This window comes from Lytechinus pictus, chromosome 3 (assembly GCF_037042905.1).
Source record: "Lytechinus pictus isolate F3 Inbred chromosome 3, Lp3.0, whole genome shotgun sequence".
NCBI classification, from domain to species: domain Eukaryota; kingdom Metazoa; phylum Echinodermata; class Echinoidea; order Temnopleuroida; family Toxopneustidae; genus Lytechinus; species Lytechinus pictus.
The window spans coordinates 32,088,552-32,114,158 of record NC_087247.1 but is presented as its reverse complement, the minus strand read 5'-3'; the positions used below and the strand labels follow the sequence as shown (position 1 = coordinate 32,114,158).

Sequence of the window (25,607 nt, the reverse complement as noted above, 5' to 3'; positions counted from 1 at the left end):
TCTAGATCAAACAGTAGACTAGATCAGCCAGTCCTAACGTTAGGGCTACCGGATAGGCTAGAAATAAAATCTAGAATGAATAGAAGAAAGCACAGGCTAGGCCGCCTAGGCCCTACCCTAGATCTAAATTCTTATATAAATCTAGGCCCTAGTCTAGACTGAGCTGTTGCCAGTGTTGGTCTAGGTTTAGGCCTGTTTTCTAGTCCTGGAAACCTAGATCTAAACAAGTCCTCAAAATGTATAAAATAAAAACTCCAAACAAACAGATGGACCTAAAGCAGGAGTAGATCTAGATAGATGTCTAGACTACTACTAGGACTAGATCTAACTTTAGGCATAGTTGGCAAGCAATGCATAATAGCGATATATCTAGCACTGTTGACAGGAATAACCGTCGTTTCTGGGGATTTATTTAAAAGTTTCTGACATTTACTGTCATATCACATTGGTGAGACTAGGCCAACGTAACGTTAGACTGTTTAGTGTCGTACTCGTAATACTAAAATAGCGGAACAACCAAAATACAGTCGGAGACTGAAGCTTTTGGTCTAGGCCTAAGTCAGATCTATTCTAGACCTACATGTAGATCTAGATAGATCTATCCCTGTCTTAAGGCTAAGCCAGGCTAAGTCCTGCATGTTCTAGGCCTAGACCAATACTAATATAGGTCTATCGTTAGATCTAGGCCTAGTATGTAGCTTCAGTCTCAGTTGCTCCACTACGGCACTAGACTAACAAGTCAAAGTTACGTTTTGCTTCAGCCTTCAGGAAAGTAAAAAGTAAAAACAATGTTCAATTCTCCTCCAAACAGACGGATATTAGTTGTAGATCTTGGGCCTAGGCTAGATCTAGGCCTAATGTTAGACCCAAGACTAGTCTCAAAAGTTACAAATGTTTTCCCTTAGACCCTAGGTCTACTTCAACTGAAGTAGAATAAAGATGTCGAGAGGAATCTACCCAATCCCATTTAGATTTTGACAAACAATACATGAAAAGTAATGAATGGGACTGATACATAAAAAACTGTGCAAGTCACTCGGTTTGGGATTGAAATGTTTTGGTAATTAACAAAATATAGAATACACTGAATAAAGAATTCTTACCACATATGGGTGATGAATGCTCTTCTTTTACTACAATAGTTGTAATTAGTTTCAATAAAATCAAACTTGTTAAGAAAAAACAACTTCAATGACATTTTTGCTATTTTGTTGCAGTCACCCCTGCAGCAGTTTAGAAGGTCATAGAATTTGACTTTGAGACTTTGGCTTAGCCATATCGTCTGACTTGAGACAAGTGTCTTAAAGTTTATAGAATATCCTTAGGGAAGATTTCTTAGACAAGCAAAATGCTAAGACAAATTGCTAAGACTTAAGCAAAAAGCTTATCTTGTTTATGGAATACGGGCCCTGAGCCTTAACATTTACGCCCCCCTCAACCGATTTAGCGAATGGGGCCGAGTTTCCGTAGCTGATTTTTCTCTGGGCAAAAAATTTGAGGACCGCTACGACTCCAATTCCGTCTGCAACTGACTTCCAAAGTGAACTTAAAATGACGGGAGAAGCTAAATCTGGCTGGGAATTTGATAAATTTGATGACGGCTCTTTGAGTAAGTATTCAGTATTTATTTAATTTTATATTTGACAAAGTATGAATGTCGAAAACAACTTTGTAAGTGAGTTTGTTCGAGCGGGTGGATCGGGTTGGAGCTCGGAGGCGGATGTTGTTTGGGATCACATGACACAATTGAGGTCTGTGTGTGTAGATTGCACTAGCACTGTACATTCACATCACTGCTTTGACTGTGACTGTGTCTGTGAGGCCGAGGCCGAGGGAGGGTGATGAGCTGTGATGTGCACAGCTAGAAAATGGGACTGTTACAACAACGAAATCATTAGACTTGTTTTTATTTTATTTTATCCAATGATAATCATTCTTCTGGCATCTTTTTTGTAAATAAGACAATGTCTGGGGCGGGCAGCCGGCTGGTTTTTAACATCAAAACGGAATAAAAAAGTGGGTGGTTCCCGGCCAGACACCGAGAGCTGAGAGTGAGAGTGAGACTGAGAGAGACAGACTGACTTCACTTGGTGCTAGACAGCTGGCAGCCGTCTGTTTCGAGGAGTTTTTTAACATTTTTTATTTTTTCATTTCTCTTCGTACACAGACGGCTCGCTATCATGTAACCCAGGGAGCTCCGGCCCGCGCAGCGGGCTGGAGCCCAGGGGCTTACTTTAACTGGTATGATGGGGTGTCCAAACTTCGCGCACTTTTCAAAAATATTCATCAGGCTTAATTTTGTTCACAAAATATTCATAATTTATACAAAACCAAGTCAAGAAATAGTTACCACATTGACGGCAAGATCGTAAACTATAAAATCATGGACGAAAAATGTAAAGTAGGTCAAGGGGTTTCGCCGGTATCGCGATCTCAAAATTCTATTCCGATCGGCGAATGCGGGCTGTGCTGGAAAACCGTTCAGAAAAAGTGTGACCTAACTTCGCGCACCAAAGCTTTTGTGGAGATTCAAACAAAAACTCAAGCTCAAAAAGTGAAATTTTATATCAGATTGATGGCAAAATGCTATGGAATCGGTTTATCTCACATTTTTGATGATTTCTGCTTGCAAAATGGTGATATCGTGATGCTTGTTGATTTCTTCAAAACGGGCGCTAGCGGTGGCAAATTTGCCGATCTTTTGCCAATATTTTCATGAATACTGAACTCATCCTAAAGAAATTTTCACTGAAGGGTAATTTTAGGTCGCTTTTAACGATGATGATGTCAGATTTTAAGGATATTGGCTAGTTTTTGAGATAATGACCGTCCGCGAAGTATGGACACGCGCGAAGTTTGGACTCACTGCCATACATACATAATGTACAGTACTCTATCTGTAGTTTTCAAGATAGTTATGCAGTCATACTGTAAGTCCTTATTCTGTAATAAATTAAAAATGTTATGGTTATCACTATCAGGTATTGATAGTTATAGTTTCAGATAAATTGGAAAAGGTCAAAGATAATTTCAGGTCAATACACTTTGTTAAAATTTACATTTTGTTGATCATTTTAATAGTAATTAATCAAATTAAATCAAACTTTTATGAGATATTTATGGGATATCAAGGATGATATCAAACAAATAATGTGTTGCCAAGTCAAGGGTAACGGTCAGGTTTACAAAATCACTATATTTGTGTAATATTCCATGAAGGTTTTATAAAGGAGTATCATGTGAGCCATCATGTGAGTCAAATGTCAGGTCAGTGGATCAAGGTCAAAGGTCATTTCATGCCCCCCCCCAAAAAAAAAAAAAAAAAAAATGGAGGAAAATTTATATTTTGTCCTAATTTAAAAAAAATTATTTAGTACATTGCCTTATCCTTGAACCTTGTAATTTATAAAGAAAATAGATCTGTCAAGTCAAGTACTGTATGATGGTGGGCCCCAAGTCTGCGCACCTAACAATTTGAGTTAAGATTTCACATGAATTTCTTCTTATTTCACAAAATCTTTCAGTTAATAAGGTTCCTTATATTATCATGAGTAAATGTACCAAATTTCTCATTGAAAAATGAAAGAAAATATAGGATTTTCTTGAAAAAACCTCGGGCAGTCATTTTCAGATTGAAAAAAAAAATGGTACCCCATGTCTGCGCACTCATTCACTTTGCACACGATTCGGGGATTTTGATGAGAAAGGCTGCATTTTGAGGCCGTCACATGAAATGCCCAAATTTCATTATTTTTCCACCATTTTGAGTCAGATTTTTTTATGAATACCTGTCTATGTATTGCATGTGTAAAGTCTGTGTTCGTTGCGTATCTTCTTACTAGAATCGCGCAAATACGCGTGTGCGCAGACAAGGGGGACTGCGCAGACTTGGGGGAACTTGCCATACATGTTTTCACATGAAAGTATATTTAATCAATTGTAATATTTCTAGGGCTAAGTTACTTTGCTATGTACTATATATTATATAGCATGTTTCTTTATTTAAGCAGATATATAGATATTAAAAGGAGCTCTTAAACTTCCAAGGGAAATAAGATGGGCATTGAGGCTAGTCAACTTGGTGCCCTAAACCTTAGCCCTCAGTGGCCTTGGCTTTAGATTAAATTCAAATGATATACTAAAGAGAGAAAATGTTTTATATGAAATTTTCACAGAGTCAAAATTGCTGCTAAAATGAAATTATGCAGGTGAGACAAGACAGCCAGGGGTATATTCTAAGTATGAATGTCCAATGTGATAGCATTCATGCAGATTTGACTGTCTGAGATGGATTTTATGTCAAAAAACATCGCTGCCCCCATCTTATAAATGATAATGAAAACTCATGCAGAGTGTACATGACATTCCAATGTTGATGCATGTGAAAATTATGAGGGAGAAATTTACTTCATGTTATTAGATTTTTTGCCCTCATATTTTAAAAGAGACAATTCAAAGATTTAATAGAGCATATCACTTTATCACTTAACACAATAATGTACAGCAATACTGTGTTTCTATAGAGCTGCAAACTAAATTCTGCTATAAAGCAGAATTTAGTTTGCAGATTCTTGTACATGTTTGAAGTTTAGTTTGTTTATTGATTTTTTTTCTTGGTTAAAGTTTGTTCAAATGTTCCACTGGATCAGGATTGCATTAAAATCATAATTGAAAAAAAAAACTTGATTGGTGATACAGTACATTATAGGTGTGACTTAAAAAAGATTTTGATTTCTTGAATGAGATTTTTTTATTACTGCATAGATCATGATCACTGATAATGTTGTCTTGATCAGAGACTAATGTTTACAATTAGAAATGGAATATTCTGTCACACTTTGGTTAGTATTTCATGCAGCTAATGTATAAATTATTTAAATGAGATATTAAGTTGGTAAATTGCTGATTGGTGTACTCTTGCTTCAACTACTTTAAGTTTCATCTCATCCCACTTGGTCTTATCCTAGTTCATTTACAACCAGTTTTCTGTTAACCATTTGGTCTGATTATTAATTTACTATTTAAGCCCACTTACAATTTTGTATAATTTCCAGTTAGGTTTATGGGCCTACCCACTCACTTGGTTGATAGAATTATGATTTGTGAACCAAATTTTTCATTTGACAAAGTAGGAATTAAGTACAGTGTACATGAAGACAAAGTGAAAATTAGATTTAATAACTGGGTATTAAATTAATCAGAATAAACAGGTATTAAACAAATTGTAATGTAGATCACAGTGGACCAAATGGGTTTATCTTTGTATCTACATAAGAACTAGACCAACTGATTGTAGACCAAGTGAATTAAGTTCACCATAGAAGGATGTGAACATGCCTGATTCTACTTGAGAGCCTATTGAAGGGGAATTTTACCACAAGAAAAAAGTTTGTTGTAAAAAAAAAAAAAAAACACATTTGTGAAGGTTTGAGAAAAAAATCCATCAAAGATTAAAAGAGTAATTAGAATTTTAACTTTAAGAAAGACGTCATACACAGCTACCCTATATGTAATATAAATGAATGAATTTCAATTTTTTAATGGTTCATGACGACTAGGATTTTTTTTTCTTTAAGGGAGAGGTGGGAAATGCTTTATGGATATCCTGAAGGTACACGATAAACAATTAAAAAAAAATTCTCTAGAATTTAGAAAATGACATTTCATTGATTTTGTAAATTCATAATTTTTATACATGGAAAGCTGTTCACATATGATGTCACAAATCAAAAAATTAAACTTTCAATAGCTTTTTTTTTAATTTGATAGAGTTTCTTCAAACTTCCACCAATATTTTCATTATTTCTTTCGCTATTTTTACAATAAAATTTTTGTCAGGGTGAACCTCTCCTTTCAAGGAAAATGAAACCTTTGGAACAAGATAGCTTGTGCCAAATCAGAAAAATCGAAGAAACAGTTTAACGAAAGTTTGAAGAAAAAAAAAATTGAATAAATAATAAGAAAGTTATGAGCATTTGAAGTTTAGATCATTACTGGTATTGTAATGTAGATCCTCCCTTTGGCAATGCGACAAAGATATGTGATGTCACATGTAAACAACTTTGCAATTACTTAAATTGTATACATTTCGCTAAATAAACTGCCTCTTTTATCACATCTGTCAGGAGAGCATTTAATACAGATTTTCAAAGAATACATTATGGATAAAGAGTTTGTATCACCATAAGAAAGGGCAAAAAGAGACATTTTGGGGGAATTTTATAGTCCATCAAAAGGAAAGTTGTTCACATGTAACATCACACGTGACATCACACATCTCTGGACATCGCATTGCCAATTGGAGGACAAGCCCACTTGTTCCAAACGTTTCATTTCTCTTTAAAGCAGGGAGCTGTAAGGTTGTTTCGTGTGTATGTCCATTTGCGGTATAGACCACACCAAATGGGTTTATTCCATGCAGTATTTATTAAGAATACAGTAAGAAGTCAACCAGCTGCTCATATACTGAACCATTTAAGTTCACCAGGATGTGAACGTGCCTCATTCATACTACTTGAGTATTAAACTAAGCAGGGAGCTGTTAGGTTCTTTCTTGTGGACATCCTATTGTAGTATAAACCTTACATGAACATGTAAAACCAAATGGGTTTATCCCTTCGGTATTCACTAAGAAGTCAACCAGCTGCTCATAGACTGAACCATTAAGTTCACCAGGATGTGAACATGCCTCATTCATACTACTTGAGTATTAAACTAAGCAGGGAGCTTTCTTGTGCATGTCCTTACACCCTAATTGTAGCTTCCTGTGACGAAACGCTCCGGTCTGGTTAACGTTAACATGGAAAGTATCAGACAGGCCTCCTTGTTACAACTAGTGCATGCACGTTACACTTGTGATAACAATCATGCCTTGATGTGCAAGAGTTCACAATCATTGAATCAGGGGAAAAATTAAATGGGGGCACGGGTAGTTTTGCCCTCGAAATGCTCAAAAGAGCCATGGAAACTATAAAAAAAAGGAGCCCTGGAAAATCCCAATTCATTGCAATATTAAAGCTTATCAAATGTTGCATTTTTAGGCAATAAATTGTGAATAGTCCCCCCCCCCCAAATAAAAAGTGAATCTTGTTAATGTAGAAGAACCAAAGGTTACCATTAAAATTGTATACATGTACATTCTTTCTTTGTTAGATTTGGGGGATTTACATCATGTTCCGGTATATAGATATATTTCACTAGTAGTCATTTGTTCACAAAAAGAGTCATATATCTTTGTTACAAAAAAAAAAAAATCTTTAAATCGAAATGGAATATGTAAATGTTTGTAGAATGAAACAGCTGACACAATCCAGGTACATTATTTGCATGCAGAATTAATTTCTGCAGAATTTCTTTGATTCAGCCTATGTGACAAACTTTTGCCCTAATATTCTGTGGCATATTGGAGGCTGGAAAGACTACGGAATTGGAAATTGGATTGTTCCAAAATTTAAAAAAGAATGTCAATTCAGAGGGGGGGGGGGGCTTTAGTCCTTCCAATATTTTTATGTTTACAGTATCCTTTTTTTTCCTTTTGAGTCAAGGAGTGACAACCTGTTTAATTTACCAAGTTTAGGATAGAAGTAATAGTTACATTGCAAGAAATGACGGTATTATCGAAGCAATTTTCATTTCATTAGAAAAATCATATATTTCAATACTTTTTATATTACAGAAATTGTTGGTGAGGTTCAACTGAGGAAGTATGGGAAGTTCCTTGAAGAGTATGCTAGTCAGTTAAAAGGAATTGAAGATGCCTTGGATGACTCCATAGGGGATGTGTGGGATTTCACTCTTGATCCCATCTCATTACAAGTAAGTAATGTTAACCATCAGCTCAATGCTGGGATACTCCCTCAGTGAGTGGAGATTGTGCATGCAACTGTATGCAGGCAAGCCAGACTCCAATGGGGTGATCATATCTTTGAATTGTTTTACAGGTGTGGTTCTGATAATTATATCAAACAATCAAACAATTAATCTAGACCCCTCTCATATTTAAATGTGCCATCTTGCCAATCTTTTGAATTGAAGTACATTTGTAACTGGTTGTATTAGTACTATAAAGTTCATTATTTAATCTGAAGACATCGTAAATTATATTGATAAGACTGACATGGCATTACAGGAAATTTGGAGTCAATTGCAAATCTAATTTGGGTTTCAAAATCGATCTTCATATACATAATTCTTAAAAACAATGAGTGTAAACTTATTTACTACAGCTATTTTTAATTGATCTATCCACAATTTTAAAATTGCAAGAGAAATTTGCAATGCTTTTTTTTGGTAAGAAATGAATGTAGTGTTTTTTTTATAAAAAGTTTCATTTATTCTATATTTTTTAAATAAATAACTCTTTGTCATTATGAATGACGGGGGAGCATTTCATGCAGCATTTTTTTTAATGACAGTTACCATAATAACTGTGCATCTCGGTCATTCAAAATCAAGGAAAATTGTAAGAAGAGACAACAAATATTGATGAAATACTATCCTGGAATAGAGTCCTCTGTCCAGTCTGTTTTGTTATATTTCACTCTTTCAAAGATTGTGGAATGTGACTGCTTACCAGACTACTAGGGTCCACTTTATAAAACTCTTTTATTAAGTGTAATGACAAATTGCAGTAACAGTGTAAAGCTACTGAAGATTATTGAATTTGATGTGCTGATAGTAAAATATCTTATTGAAATCATTCATTTGTTATTATAATTCTTTATGAAACCAGACACTGCTTTGTAAATCTCATTATGCAGTGTTCATACTTTTCTATAACAATGTGTGTGTATATTTTCTTTCCCCAGTATCTACCATGTGAACAGACCTCCTTGCTGGACCTCATCAAGACTGACAACAAGGTATATGTAAGATACACATTTTCATTCTATTCCTCGCATGCCAAGTAGAAACAAGTGCATGGAATGGAATGGAATGGAGGAATGTGCATCAATGCTATAAAGTAACTTACATAGATTCTTTTGAGGTTCATTAAGACCTTTTATGCCTCTGCCCACCGTAGGAGGTGCTGGAGGCATTATGTTTCCGTTGTGTCCATCTGTCTGTCTTTTGTTCTCGCAATATTAAAATGAAAAACCATTTGACAGATTAATTTCAAATTCTCCAATTATGCATATATAGGAATGATGTTGATCCGATTATGTTCAGGGTCCTAGGTCAAAGGGTACAGAAGTCATATATATCTGGAGATAATCTTGTTCTTGTGGGAAAAAATTTAATAAAAAGTGTGACCTTAGTTCACAGACAAGTTTTGCCATAATGACCTTAAGAACTGCTTTAGGAATCAAGTCCAAACTTGGCTTACATATGCCTAAATTTGATTTTCATTGGAATATTGGATGCTGAATTCTTTGGTTTCATTTTGTCTCACCTGCATAGCAGAGCGAGACTATAGGCACCGCTTTTCCGACGGCGGCAGTGACGGCGGCGGCGGCGTCGTCAACATTGAAATCTTAACCAAGGTTAAGTTTTTGAAATGTCATCATAACTTAGAAAGTATATGGACCTAGTTCATGAAACTTGTACATAAGGGTAATCAAGTATTACTAAATATACTGCCTGAGTTTCAGGTCACATGACCAAGGTCAAAGGTCATTAAGGGTCAATGAACTTAGACCATGTTGGGGGAATCAATATCGAAATCTTAACCAAGGTTAAGTTTTTGAAATGTCGTCATAACTTCTAAAGTATATGGACCTAGTTCATGAAACTTGGACATAAGAGTGATAGTGTATCACTGAAGATCCTGCATGAGTTTCAGGTCACATGACCAAGGTCAAAGGTCACTTAGGGTCAACAAACTTTGACCATTTTGGGGGTATTGTCATCATAACTTTGACATTTTATGGATCTAGTTCATCAAACTTAGACATAAGAGCAATTAAGTATCCCTGAACATCCTGTGCGAGTTTCAGGTCACATGGCATTGGTCAAAGGTCATTTAGGGTCAACAAACTTTGATAATGTTAAAGGTATTTGTGGAATTGTCAACATAACTTTATAGATCTAGTTCATGAAACTTGGGACATAAGAATAACCATGTATCCCTGAATATCTTGTGCTTGTTTCTGGTCACATGACCAAAATCAAAGTTCATTTAGGGTCAATGAACTTGAGCCCTGTTTGGGGTATTTGTTGAATTGGCATCATAACTTTAAATTTAAGAAAGTTTATGGATCTACACATGTAATTCATGATACATAGACATAAGGGTAATCAAGTATGAATGATTGTTTTGCACATGTCTTAGGTCACATGATCTTGGTCAAAGGTCATGTTGGTCAGTGGACTTGGACATAGTATTTTATTATCATATGAGTGTTTTCTTTTGTGAATAATAATTTAGTAGCTGTTTTCAAAGTCAGCACTGCTGCTATATCAAATTGCGTAATGCAGGCGAGACTGCCAGAGGCGTTCCACTTGTTGTTTTGATAAAGCCACAAATCTGATCAGACATGCCATTTAAAATGTGCATTTTCTACCATTTCTTGAAGAAGCATTTATATTATGGAGCATGTATCCAATTGTTATTGACTTACTACAGTGTATGAAATATCTGCATGAAAGATTTGGCCACGTACGACTGAGTAAAATGATAATGAGACACATCTTTCCTTCAAATGCTGAATGAATATTGTCTGTCGATTACGATCTCTAGGAGTCCAGACATGAAAATCTGCTCAATTTTTTTTATTGTAATGGAATTAAGAATTCATTTTATCTTCAAAAAAGCAAGTTTTATGGCATGGAAGAAGTACATATATGAAGATACTTAGTACATATCCTATATTGAAAAGGTGCATATATATGTAGGGATAAGACATTGCTGTTTGATTATAAACTGTAACATGTCTCTTATTTTGCTATTGTTACATGAATATGAATTAGTTTTACTTGCCGTCAGGCTATATGGATCTTGTTTGTTTGTAAAAATGGGATTAAAATTTGTTATAAGTTTGTTCAACTGTAGATCCACTAAAGGATTATTAACATTATTTGTAAATTTTTGGCGTCACCTGTGCCTAGGAGGCGAAAAGCGAACTGAATCACTATGACCCATGCTTCAAACAATCTTTATGATTTTGTTTTACATTCTAATATTGTTAATTTGTTTGTTTTCATGGAAATTTTATTGATTGAAATTATAGGGTTACACAAATATTGAAACACAAATGATTCATCTATCAAGTATCATACATAGTTATGTAATACAAGGGTTTTTGATGGATTGCAAATATGGAATAACAATTCTAATTGGTTCTAGTCAATTTTTTGAGCAAAGCATTCATACAACATTGATTTTGATTGGCCATTATTGCAATTAAGGGATTGATTACAAACTTTTGTGTTACATAGACGGGGGAAAGTATCTTTTTCCAAAGTTCATATCATCAGGTCATAGTTTCTGTGAAATAAATATGCGAGTCTTTTTAAAACACCATTTTCAATATTGCAGTTTAATAAGCGATGGTTTGTCTTTAACATAAGCATTTTTTTTAGTTCTGAAAACCCCCATAAATATTGCAAAGTGCTTTTACATTTTGCATCTTATTGAATCCAATGCAGTATGGTAATGAAATAAGAAAAAAAAGAATTTATTTCTACACGCACTATGTATGCCATTGTGTAGTTTGGTTGTCTCATGTGGTTTTAATTTGTTTGGTCTAGAAGCATTTGGCCTACTTCTCAGACAGTCTATTACCAGATGGGCTGAATCCCATTTGGCCTGCACTATAAATTTGGTCTACATAATTACCGGCTGGTCCAAGACCAACCATCACTGGGTCTTAATGTCATTAATTTTAATGGCCGGTTGGTCCAATTTCCACTTTGTCTGCATATTATATTTTCACTTTGTCAAATGAAAAGTTGGTTCATATACAGTTCCTGTAACCACATAGACTAGGAGGTGTTAGACCAAGTGGATATTAGACAAAATAGGTATAGCCCAACTGGCAATTAAACAAAATGGTGAGTGGGCTAAATCATGGCAATTAGACCAAATGGTTAATAGACAAACTGGTTGTAGGTGAGTAAAGATTGAGACCATGTGAGATGAAACTAAACGGAAATTTGACAAGGTGTGTGTAGATCAGCAATTTACCATGTTATGTTCTTGATGAACTGAGGATATATTTCTGAATGTTTTACATCACACAGATCTTCAACAAAGTCATAACGGTATTTGCATCTCTCTGCTGTGAGGTGGAACAACTGAAATATGAGGTAGGTAATGAGATATACATGTATTTCAATCATTTAGAGACCTCATTTTGGTGATATAATTGGCATTTATAGATATGGGTGAAATGGTCCTTCCATAGGTTGAAGATTGTTCCAAGTTGAGGCAATTTTTTTTTTAAAGATCAGTTTATGCAAAATTTGGTAACATACTTTTTCTATTACTCTCGTGATTTCTCTTGTCCCAATAGATTTGATTTAGGCAAAGTTACCTATATATTCATGTATTAATCTATCTTCATTCCTAGTTGTCATTTTTTTTTTTTTACTGATAAACACTTTATTATCAAGGTTCATGATTATATTGTATGATATTTCTTAAAATACAAAAATTATTTAATGCATTGGAAATTAAAACATTTTTTCCTATTTTTACACAACAGTGTTGTCACAAACCCCAGAAGAAATTTGAACCTTTAAACTTGTTTGAAATACCTGATGGTATGTAATAGCACAATCAAGAAATGCATTTGCAGCATACATGTATAATAAAGTACCAAAGATAAGCAAAAAGTGTGGTTAAATCCTTCCAGAGGAAATACAAGTTTACAATAGCATGTTTGTTTTGGGGATCAGTTTTATTCCAAATCAAAACCAAGAGATAATATTCCAGGGGTGGTATTCTGAAAACGTTCTTATCTTTGTTCTTATCTTTTATCTTATTTCATTGAGATAAGAAGACGCTAAAATCATTGCAAATCGGTATTCTGAAAATCTTCTTAACGCGTTCTTATCTCTGTAAGGACTGCCTCCTTCTTATCTTCAACACGCCCATTGTTAGGATATTACCAATCAAAATGCGCTTTATATTGGCAGTTTAACCAATAGAAGCGTTCCTTATGTCAAGAGAATCATGGGCGCTGCGCGTACACTGTTTCTGGCCCATTGCACGAAATATGCATTTTATACGCAATGACTGATTATTATTTCGAGACATGTGCACAATTAAAGAAAGAAAGAAAGTAAAGAAAAAAAGTAAAAAAAGCACGTACGAATAAAGAATAAAATAGGAAGAAAGAAAGTAAGTAGGTAAGAAAAGAGACAGAAATGGTCAGAATGAAGCAGAAATAAAAAAAATGAAAGGAACAAAGCAGAAAATAATGAAAGAAAGAGTAAACGAAAGAAAGCAAGCAAAAAGAACTTAAAAAGAAAATAAAAGATTAAAAGAAAGAAAAAAGAATAAATAAAAGAAATAAAAAGGAGGAGAAATAGAACGATTATGAATGATAAAGTGAGCAATAAAAATGAAGGTAAAAATAAAGAAAAGGAAAGAAAGAAACTTAAAGGAAAAAACCCGGAATGAGGACAAAATAAAAAAAGATTAAATAGGATAAAATGAAGAAATAAAGAACCGAAAAAAGAAAACAGTCAGAAAAAAACGAGCGAAAGAAAGTAAGAAAGAAAGGAAGTAAGAAAGAAAGAAAGAAAGAAAGAAAGAAAGAAAGAAAGAAAGAAAGAAAGAAAGAAAGAAAGAAAGAAAGAAAGAAAGAAAGAAAGAAAGAAAGAAAGAAAGAAAGAAAGAAAGAAAGAAAGAAAGAAAGAAAGAAAGAAAGAAAGAAAGAAAGAAAGAAAGAAAGAAAGAAAGAAAGAAAGAAAGAAAGAAAGAAAGAAAGAAAGAAAAGGAAGGAAGGAATAAAAAAATGTAAAAAGTGAAGGAAGAGAGAAAAAAGGAAAATGAAACAAAGAAAGAGAGAGAGAGAAAGAAAGAAAAAGGTAAGAGAGAAAAGATGAAAGAGAAATTAAAGCAAAAATAAAGACTAAAGAAAGATAAATCGAAAGAAAGGTTAATTCAAAGAAAAAAAGAAAAAGAACGAAAAGGGAAAATAAAAAGGCAGGAAAAATTAAGAATGAATTAAAAAAAAAAAAGACAAAGAATAAAAGAAACAAAGAAAAAAAGAAAAGAAAAAAGTTCAAAAGAATAAAAACAAAGATATAAAAGAAGAATGAAAGAAAGGAAGAAAGACAGAAAGAAAGGAAGAAAAAGAGAAAATAAATAAAGAAAGAAAAAAAGATAGAAAAAAGAGACACAAAACAAAATAAAGGGTGGATGAAAGAAAGGATGGGAAGAATACTTGTTACAACCAGTGGCCATCTATTTTGAGCAAGAAAGAACGCGGACATCATGAGATGTGATAACCCTCTAGCTATCTTAAATATTATCATAAATATCGTGAAAGATAAGAAAGAAAAAAAATAAGAAAGTTTTCAGAATACCACTTATCTTTATTTTGTTATCTTTTTAGCGCGCTTTTGTATTATATGCGCGAGTAATAAATTTACGCGCTCAGCATAGGATGGAAAGCAAGATAAGAAAGAGATAAGAACAAAAGATAAGAAAAAGATAAGAACGTTTTTAGAATACCAATTTGAGAACGTGACGTAGATAAGAACAAAATTAAAATTCAGAATACCGCCCCAGGTTTCTTGTTTGTGAAACAATCTACAGGTGGTTTCAAACCGCCTCGATCACAAGAATCCCCGTTAAATTACGAGAACTTTTTTAGGCTGAAAAATACCCATTAATTATTCCTGCATTCACACCGCCCTGAAACATACCCTTCGGGATAAGTTCCTGAAGTTACGAACATGCGCAGTATGGTCTGATAAGCAGCAAGGCGCGAAATTCAAAATCATTAGCCCAGCAGCAACCCATGCACGGCGCCGCACCCAACGACACGCTGGGCTAAAAGTTCCCGTAATTTGCTTTCAGACCGCCAAAATACCCACGACCTTGGAAAAATCCCCGCGAAAGTTCTCGTAATTTCGCCAAGTACCTACTATTTATCGGGTATTTTCTTTCGGGGATATTACGCGTAGTTTGCTTTCACACCGCCAAAATACCTGGTATTTTCTGATCGGGGTAAATTTCCCGATCAGAGAATACCTGGAACTGGCGAACTTCGAGGCGGTCTGAAACCACCTTACATGACTATATTCTGCTGTAAGTGTGTGGGCTGCAAATGTACTGATTATGTAACAAATGATGCCACTTTTTCTCAATTTAAAGTAATTTATGTACCATACACAGCATGGTATTCGAGGACAGTGTACATGGTTCTACTATCATTGAGTGACAAATTCCATGCTTTTTTTTCTCCCAAGGCCCAATACAAGTTTTTCCCTGCACTTATATTCTACGGAGAGGGGGGTGAGTATTATATACCACATTCTATTATGCCTCCGCCCACTGCAGATTGCTGCCCGAGAATTTCTGATAATTAAACCTAGGTTTAACCCTAGTCTAAACTAGAATTTTAAACCACACTTCTATGAAATAAGTTAAGAGCGACTGGTGAACCTTTCTTAAAGGGGAATCCAACCCAAATAAAAACTTGTTTTTATAAGGAAAAGAAAAATCAGACAAGTTGATAGATAAAAGTTTGAACAATATTGGACAAACAACAAGAAAGTTATGAATTTTTAAAAGTTGTAAATATTGGTAATCACTATACCCATGGAGACTTCAAATTGGCCGCATATGGGATGTCAAAGTGATGTAAGGCAAGGACTATACTCTTTCATGTACTCCAATACATATTATGGCTAAAATGTCATTTTCCCCAAAAATTTTATTTCAAATTATATTTTTCTTTCATGAGGACATAAAACAATATACTACCTGGGTTATATTTAGATTACTGCCCCAGGGGAATGGGTACTAAGGAGAAAACCACAAATCCCTGATAATAAAGTACATGGCCTATGGGAAAGTTGTCCTTGCCCCTTGTCATAATTCACTTACCCAGTTGCCAATTTGAAATCTACATAGTATTAGTGATCTCAATTTTAAAGCAGCTATAACTTTCTTATTGCTTGTCCGATTTCTTTTAAACTTTCACCATTCTGTTTAATTTATTTTTCTCCTTCCCAACACAACATTTTATGGCCAAGGCTGGATTCCCCTTTAAGCGCGAAATAATCACCAATGAACATTAATGGTGAATATGATTTACCATATTAAGAAAGGATCACAAGTCCCTCTTAAAGTCGCTCTTAACTTTAATATGAACAGCTTTATGCAACACCCGCCGGGGCTTATAATATTTCATTCATATATTTGTGGCAATTATAATGTATCAATGAATTCACAATATTTTTGGACTTTACTACGATTTCCATTTCATGGCTCAATTAATTTTATTGGCAAATTTTTTGCAACAGGATAAGAACAATTTTCAATAGGTATCAAAATGAATTGACAACTGGCACTGCATAAAAAGAGTGATCTAAGTTAACCCATGATTAAACTGTGGCTTTATTAGAGACCACCCATGATGTTTTAAGATCTTTTCAGATATATAGCCCCAGTTTATGATTTCAATAAATCTTTCAGTGTCCTTGAACAAATGAACTCATATTTTTGTAAATTTTGATACAAACCATCGAGCATCATAAAACATTAGTGCAACCGTATTTGACAAATATCAAATAGATAACAGAATTTATGACTTTCATAAATCATTGAGTGTTGTCCTTGGACACATTGACTCGTAATGTCATATTCTGTACATTCTGATCCAATCCGTTCTATATTAAGTATACATGCAAGTTTATTTGTCCTATTAAATACGTAACAATGTTTTATGATACTAAATAGGTTCATTATTGCGGACTGTAATAATCGCTAGAGGGTATTCATTTGTGTACGGTCCTGGGGTTTGGTATAAATAGACTACGTTATCAGATAATTTTCGTCACTTGATAAAGAGTTGCAGCGGCACTTGAAAGCTCGCAAACTTGTAAGCTAGTGAACACTTTTTGCGAGAGTGATCACGAATTTCCTAGAAAGCTAGTGAACTTTTTTTGCGAGAGTGATCACAAATTTCCTTGTTGACCATAGTAGATTGCGAGACAAATGAATACCCTCTAGCGATTAATGTTTTATGATTTCAAGGAATATTAAATTGTCCTTGAACGCATGAACTGTTATTTTGTCTAATTGATCCAACTCAGTGACAAGTGTTTCATATCATATTTCTATTATGTCTTTGGTCAAAGAGGAATACAATATAAATCAAGTACTTTTTTACTAAACTTTCCAACTTTGGTAGAAATAATTTATTTTTAAACTTTCCTTTTAAAGTGTATTTTGTTTTGGTGTGGTATATCCTCCACTTATATGTAAATGAAATATGGAATTACATGTTTGTAATACAATGAGAAGAATTGCTTGAAAAAGTTTTAGAAAGAAGTGATAACCCTTACATGCATATATGTATTCGGCCATAATAAAACCAAAAGCCTTTCTATAAGGTACTACAGTTAATAAACAGGGTGATACAACGAATTTCACTCTTTTTATCACTCAACTGCCCCCCCCCCCATTTCATATAAGTTGTTATGATAACAAATTTGTAATAACAGTTTAAAACTACTGAATTCATTCAATCTGATTGTTACAGAAATGGTGAATTTGTTATTATAACAAGTCATTGTTTAATAGGACACTAGTCTCTTTCAAATGTTATCAATATTGAGTGGCCAACATGTATTCTTGTTGAGCAAATTTTGAAGTGCTCTGTAATCGGAATTAAATGGTGCTATGCATGCACCAAATACTTGATGGATTGGATTGAAAAGGGTACAGGGATATCCATAAAAGTCCAGTGAAACGATGACACATGTTAAATGTGTAGATAGTGGATGACTAATCTTGACTCATGCCCCCTGTTTGGCATAATGTCAGATGTGATTAGGGGTCAGGAGGTCACGAAGGATGTACGTGTAACAAGGTGTCAATTTGTGTGTAGGTTTTTTAGGATGTTGAGTCATACGATATGAGAAAGATTACATCCCAAAGGCCCAATATTTCCCCCAATATTTTTTTTAACCGTTTATGTATAGAATGTATTGTGAATTGTAATGACCAGCCGTGAAATTTTATACACTTACCTTATACAGGTAAATTTGCCTAAGTTAATTTTCCATATTAATTCAAATTCAAATTAATTTCCACAGTTAAAAATATACATATATACAAATCATTGACATTAAGAGATATATTACATGTGGAGGGGTCAAAGAAAGCACAACTGCTTGTACAAAATTGGCCCCATTGTAAGAATAAATCATATTAATACATGTAAAATTAACAATAACAATATAATCATAATCATAAAATAATTACAAATAAGTCTAAGAGAGAGAAAAAGGGGGGGGGGGTGAAAATAAATCATTACAATAAATGGAAAGCTGTGTTTAGAAGTGCGTTGTTTGGAGACATGCACATTTAAACTGATTTAGAGATTAAAGTTTAATATTCGCCCAAGTCGAAGCAATTTTTTGAGACCAGATTATACTAAGGCAAATAATACCTGTATTGATTTTAAACTATTTCCCAAAGGGAGGGGATGGTGATTAACCCTTATATTGAACTAAACTTTTGTTTCATTCATGATCAAAATTTATATTTAATGTATTTATAACTGAACTAGAATTTACAAAGAAATGTTTAGATTTTTTCCGATGAATTTTTCTACTTAAAGTTATAGCATTTCATTCATTTCAAAACATTTTTTAGGATGTGCATGTATGCTTTCACATTTTGTTGTCTGGCAGAAATGAGTACTGAACCATGTCATGTTTATCACATTTTTTTTTTTGAGGGGGGGGGTAAGAATGCAAATTTATTGACGATAAATATCTCCATCACTGGAATTAAAAAAACCCAGAGCACTAAAAAACTGACATGAAGTTCTGTGATTTTATTCTTTAATTTTTAGAACCTGAATCGGGTTTGGAGGAAGGTGAGGCTCAGGTTCAGATGGGACGTCTTATGCCATTCTTACAGGTGAGAATTCAGAGATCTTTCCATCCACTCTTCCCTTCCTTTGAATAATCTTTATTTCTAAATGGCCATGCTTTTCGACCTTGCCCATTTGTGTTACGTCACCCAAATGATAGTCAACCTATCAGTATAAAAAGGTTATAACTTAAAAAACATTTACTTTTTCCAAACATAGGTATACATTTTCTGAATTTTTATTAAAACTACAATTCAGAAAGAATAAACTGTTTCGGTATCATTCCATGCACAAGAATCTCATCTGCCATAACATATTGATGTGCATAAATTGTTTAGTCTTGGTTGTAGGGTCGTAGAGTTCTTGTCAAGGACAATCATTTTTCTTCCTTGTGCAGTGACATGCAATGTAAATATACTGTATAAACAATCAGGGTTACTACCCAAGTTGTTGATCGTTGAGTGACAGCTTGTATATTATAAAGGAAGTTATGTGTCACTCTTGACATTTAAGATGTGGCCTCACATTTTGAAGACAGATCTAAATGTATTACCTAGGAATTGGAGATGTGCACAGTACATGTGTTCATGTGCACGTAAACATGAAGAGCTTTTATACATCTAGGTCGTGTCCCTGTGTGAAAATGTTGTGTTTTAACAGCTGTGTAGACTCTCATGTTTAAAGTGTTGAATCTTTTTTATATTTTTATGGCATTGTTTTATAAGTTCAAGGATCATCTCTTTGTTTACTGGTCATGAAATATTCGATTGGAGTGATAGAGCAATGGGTCTTATTTATGCCTAGGGAAGAAATGTAATTCCTAGTCCAGATATATAATATGTATCGGTATAATATTCTAATGAAAGAAATTTACTTGCTTTGGTAATGTTTTCTGTAAAAATTTGTCAGAGTGGACTTCGAAATGAATTGACCAACAAAACAAATGTCCAAGCTATATATACTGTGTAGAATTTACAGATTCAGACCTAAGAATACATGAGACTCTTGCCAATATCCATTTACCTCACAATATCCCAAGAAAAATTTGTATGAAAATAAATCTTTTTTTCATTTGGTCTACTATAAATTATGTCTAATTACTGTTTGGCCTACACTGCACTTAGTATAATACCAACTTAGTCCAATTTTCTTTTAGTCTAATGCCCAGATAGTCTAATTTCCACTCTATTTACTATCTATTTTGAAATTTTGATTCATAAACAGCTTTTAACTTTGTTGACAAAATGGGTATATCCTAAATTAGAATTAGACAAAATCGTGAGTGGGTTAAATGGTAATTAGACCAGGGGGCCATTTCATAAAGCTGTTGTAAGTTAAGAACGACTGGTGATCCTTTCTTGTGGCAAATGATATTCACCATTAAATGTTCATTGGTGATTATAAAGCACATAAGAAAGGTTCACCAGTCGTTCTTAAAGTCGCTCTTAACTTAAGAACAGCTTTATGAAACACTCTCCAGATGGTTTAATAGTAGACCATAGAATAAGAGCAAAGGAAAGAAGACAAGCGGGTTTATGAACAATCAGCAATTGACCTAAAATTCCTACCTTTCTTTATATTTCTGAAAGTGTTTTTCCCCCCTTGCTCTTGGTGTAGGAGTTGTCTTGCTATGTGAATCGCTGCTATGAAGTTGTCAAGAACATGGTGGATCAACTTGCTGCTTTGTACAACAATGCAAAGTAAGTCAGTAATTGGTATATGATGAGGATATTTTATTGTTCAGGCTGTAGTTTGTTTTTTTAATGTTATGCTTTTATATCTGTGCAGATGGTGTTTAATGACAAACCATTTCCAATGATACTATATCTTTGTATTGCATATATATATGTTTATTATTTTGTTCTTTTCTAATAAAAATTTATTATAATTATATTTGTTAACAGCTTGTTCTATACCTTGTATTTTTTTTTAATTGGAACTGAATAAATCATTGAATTGAATTGAATATGTAATCCCATTGATTATTAGCATGCATGCCCTGAGCAAGATTTTACCAAGGTGTGATGCATCTTAGACTACACATAGAGTGGAATTCAAGTTCAGTCATTTTTAATTCAAATTCATTCACTTCTAGTCACACTTAACTCTTGTGAAACACCCCAGATATTTTACTTCAAATTCAGTCTTCGAAGTTAGCCTTTGTGAGAAGAACTGATAAATTCCGGGGGGGGGGGGGGGGGGGGCCACTTACCTTGACGAGTGGATACCACGCGCGACCAAAAAAACACGTAAAAAGGATGTCTTTTACAAGATAGGGCACGTTACGTACGTATAACGTATTAAGGGTGTCAAAAGCACAAAAATATTGAAAAAAGAGTATCTATTTCGCTCGGAAAAATATACGTGTTTAGGGTCAAATATGCGGGGATGATAAAACAAAATCAAAATGTTTTATAAAGGATGTCCTTTTTGCCCCAACACTAGATGTTTAGAGTCCGATTTGCGCGAGGTGTGGAAGGTGGGGCGGTACTTAACCAAAATAATGGTGTCTATAGGTAAAACCGACGACCGACGGACGTGTGACATAACAATAAAATATCTCTGTACTTGTTTCGGGGTTCATTTCAGGGAATACTTGCTAAGAGTATCGTTTTGTTTCCAATACTTGTTAAGGGGTGCATTTTCAGAATATGGAAAATACACAGCGCTATACTTGTTTAGGGGCTCAGTTCTGGGAATACTTGCCAATAGTATTTGTTTCCAATACTTGTTAAGGGTAGGGTTTCACACGCCAATACTTGTTAAGGGGTGCATTTTCAGAATATGGAAAATACGTGTTTAGGGTGCTTTTCAAGACTCCGTGGTCGCGCATGGTATCCACTCGTCAATGGAAGTGGCCCCCCCGGGGGTAAATTCCAGTTTACTCGGTGAAAATCATTGTAAATCCAGGTTAAAAAAAATACCTCCATGATATGATAACAATCAACCTTGGTTCTAAAGACTTCCCATAAAGTAATTGTTTGTTGCAACTATATTTTATATATTTAAAGATTTCCAATCTTTTAAATACTTTGTATTGCAGGACTGCTCCAAAGATCATTGATGTTACTCATGTTCATTTTCTTGTAAGTATTAATTTCATAGAAAAAATCAACTATATATAATATCAAGTTGTTTCTTGTGTGTGTTTTTTTAAAAATAGTTTTTAGTTTGTATTTATAGGAAAGAAAAGATAAAAAAGGGACAACATGAACCAAATTATTGAATAACACCGTTGATAATAATAATGTAGGCCTGTACATTTTCCTATTAAATAAACATTATTCAATCCGTAACACTGAATATTTTAAGGCATACACATTCAAATAATCTAGTAATGAATTGGAATAGTGACTTGCACCTTCGGAAAGATATCCCAAAACTTGAAATAGGCTTTAAAAGATTTTTTTCAGGCAAGTTGCCTCTCGCGTAATACCCGAATTCATGCATTGTGTAATATATGCATGTGGCATCAATGGTAATTATTTTACCACTTTCTCTTAGGGCATACAGAATTGCATGGATCACGAGTGAGTGTTGCAAAATAAAGGAAAGATATCACTGACCAGTAGATCCCAAGCACAGGAAAGAATAAGGATCCATAAGTTGGATCTTAGGAAAATTTAATGTTAATGTCCCGAATTCGCAAAGGTGGTTTTTAAAACCATCGGTTGAACCCATGGTTTATGCAGATTTCCTGTATAAATTATGCTTATTTACTGTGTATGTTAAAACATTCCAATGCTGATGCGTGCTCTTGTCTCAGTTGTCCAAATTGACGCCTGTTGCCATGGTTAAGTATGCTATTTTATTAATGAGTCCACTCTTCAAACAGTGGACTCATGAATAAAATAGCGTATATAACCATGGAAAAATTGTTTTAAAAACCACCTTTGTGAATTCGGCCAATGAGATTTGTAATCACTTTGAAAAAGAAAAAGTGTGATTAATGAATGATATTGAGTACACAGTGGTTGACCAATCTGTCAGGATTAATGAGAAGGAGGTCTTCACAAAAAGGGTGCGATTTTGTGTGCATGTTTTATGAAATGTATGAAACTTGTTTATTTTCTTGATATTAAAGACCCTGACCGGTGTAAAAACAATCATATATCAAAATAAAGGTAATGATTCATACAATACGAATATACCAAAAATATTACATATATCTCCTTCCAATAGTTAAAAATATTAAATAAAAATCAATTGAAAGAAACTGCTCCTCCAAAGTACGCTTTGATTGAGCACCCCCACGTCGCCTGGAAATGATGACGTCACGTTGTGTCAGGAGGGTTGTGATTCCATAGGTTTGTGTACAAAAGCATTGGGTATTTTCTTCCATTTCCATGTTATGAATTCATTTTTTTTTTTCGTTTTCAGATGAAAATGGCACTCAAAATTATTCACTGTTCAAATTGTTGTAAACCTACTACTATTCACTACCTTTTTTGTGATTTCTTTGTTTGGCTCTTATTGGGCCTAAATTGCTATGTCAGGAAAAGTTGTTATACATAATCTAAATGCAGATAGAATTGAAATCTGCGCCAAATAAGCAGGAAATAAAATATTGCAAAAACTAGTTCAAAACTGCAGATTTCATAAATTCAAGCTTGTGGGTAAAAATATATGTGATATCCCTCTGTGAGAGAAGTGAAGAGAATAAAATGCGTTATCTGGAAAGCAAAAAAATCACCCAGTTTTTCTGTGTACAAACCTATGGAATCACGACGCTTCTTACACAACGTGACGTCATGGTCTCGAGGCAGGTGAAAAGCACAATAAAGCCTATTTTCTAAGCGGGGTTCGAAACCCGATAATTGGAATATTCTTAAGCAAAATACTCAGCTGGGAAGCGGTGAAAATGCATAAAGCATACCTTGGTGTATTTAGTAGCTTATAAGCTTTCGATTGGTATATAATTTATCAATTTCATTTTCGGGTCCGGTCTGGATCTTTAACAATGATAATCATTTTAATTTGTTTCAGACTACATACGAGTACCTCGGCGAGCTCCTACGTATCTTGATCACACTAGATGAAATTGTTGCCAATCAAGCAACGCTCAGGGATCACTGGACACTCTATAAGAGGTAAGATGTGTATATTACATGTATGATATGGTGCATGTGTGTATGTGTGAGAAAGAAATAGAAGGGGGGAGTGGGGGAGAGGATTAAGAGAGGTGATAGAAGGTAATGTGTAGGAAAAAAGGATAATGAATATATATACGCATACAGTGCATATTGAAAAAAAAACGTCACATTTTTGGAAAAGCTGTCAAAATTATGTTTCTTGATATAATGGAGATATTGCCATTGCTGTATTGTGATAATCAAGAAATTGCACTCTGCCTGAATCCGTGGCCGTTTTAGGTCCCTTACAGAGCACTCAGAGCAAAAAAAAATTCTGTCTTTTATTTCCAACTATTCATGCTTTTTCTTTACTCTTATTAAATGAACCTCTCATTACTATCTTCTTCATTTTTTTTCCTAGAATGTTGAAATCTGTGCATCACAACCCTCAGAGGTTTGGTATGGAGGAATCCAAGCTGAGGCCGTTTGAGAAGCTTCTCATGGGACTTCAAGGACAACTCTTAGATGGCATGATCTTTCAGGTTTGATTACAACAAACTTCTATCCATTTTCCCCTTCTTTCAAATCAAATATTACCTTTATGATAACAGAGTGGATGAGTATTCCGGGGCCTTCTTTTCAAGGTAGTTTGATATGTCATAGTTGTACCTATTATATTATACCTGACAAATAAAATCAATCAATATTAATGATTCTACTGTCCAAATCAATAAATAAGTATTATTAGTAGGTAGCTTCCTAAAAAATCTACTCTACTCTGAGCCCAGAATTCTACATTTTTTGGGGAAAGCCACTTTTATGTAGGGCACATTTCTATACTACGACTGTCAACCACGCAGTCTAGCTGGAAAAAAAGCAGCACACCTTTTACTCATGACGTCATCTCCATAACCTTAATACTGTTTTTTTAAAACTGGCTAATTACACCAATTTATGCATGAAGTTTCATTATCCATCTTAGTCATTGAATAGTGGTTCCAATAAACTCATTTTTCTTAACATTCTTTTTTTTTTTGTATTTTCAACAAATTTGCTTGAATATAAATGTGGTGTCAAAATTTATTTCTATTTTCTATTTTTTTCAGAATTTCTTTGCACTTCTTTATTCCGTTTTCATTGGTTTTTCAATGAAATTGTTGACACTTCTGCGGTTATACATAGCATAAAAAACTAAAGGGTGTTTCTGTCCCCCCCCCCACCACACCTGGTGAAGTCAAGGTTGATCATTGTTAAATGTCTTAGTCTCAAATGAAGGTTCTTTTTGTTTCTTGAATAGAACTGTGTTGAGCAGAACTTTGATGACTGCGGAGTGACTGTGTCCAAGAATACCTACTTTGCAGAAGAATTTGCCTACAACATCAGAACTATGTTTGCCAATACTGAACCTAGGATAGGTAAGTCTCAGATTTTATTGGAACCACACAGCTTACAATTGTTCTTAATCAAAAATCATTGAAGACATTGATATAATTTATGAGAAGATTAAAACATGGAAAAGAAGCACTGTCTT

The 25,607-nt window shown here is 34.2% G+C and overlaps 1 protein-coding gene across 2 annotated transcripts in view; it reads left to right on the top strand.

Annotated features, from left to right (window-relative positions):
• Positions 1–1,225: 1,225 nt before the first annotated feature.
• LOC129255694 (WASH complex subunit 4-like) overlaps positions 1,226–25,607 on the top strand; it is a 45,616-nt gene continuing 21,234 nt past the window's right edge. The window contains exons 1-11 of one of the 2 annotated variants that reach the window (XM_064096828.1): positions 1,226–1,609; positions 7,676–7,815; positions 8,808–8,861; positions 12,181–12,246; positions 15,364–15,409; positions 18,984–19,051; positions 20,622–20,704; positions 22,048–22,090; positions 23,991–24,094; positions 24,498–24,618; positions 25,374–25,491. In XM_064096828.1, the coding sequence (XP_063952898.1) occupies positions 1,552–1,609; positions 7,676–7,815; positions 8,808–8,861; positions 12,181–12,246; positions 15,364–15,409; positions 18,984–19,051; positions 20,622–20,704; positions 22,048–22,090; positions 23,991–24,094; positions 24,498–24,618; positions 25,374–25,491 (901 nt within the window). In that variant the 5' untranslated portion in view covers positions 1,226–1,551. Of the gene's footprint in view, positions 1,610–7,675; positions 7,816–8,807; positions 8,868–12,180; positions 12,247–15,363; positions 15,410–18,983; positions 19,052–20,621; positions 20,705–22,047; positions 22,091–23,990; positions 24,095–24,497; positions 24,619–25,373; positions 25,492–25,607 lie in introns of both variants that reach the window. The other variant, XM_064096827.1, reaches the window with a different exon arrangement.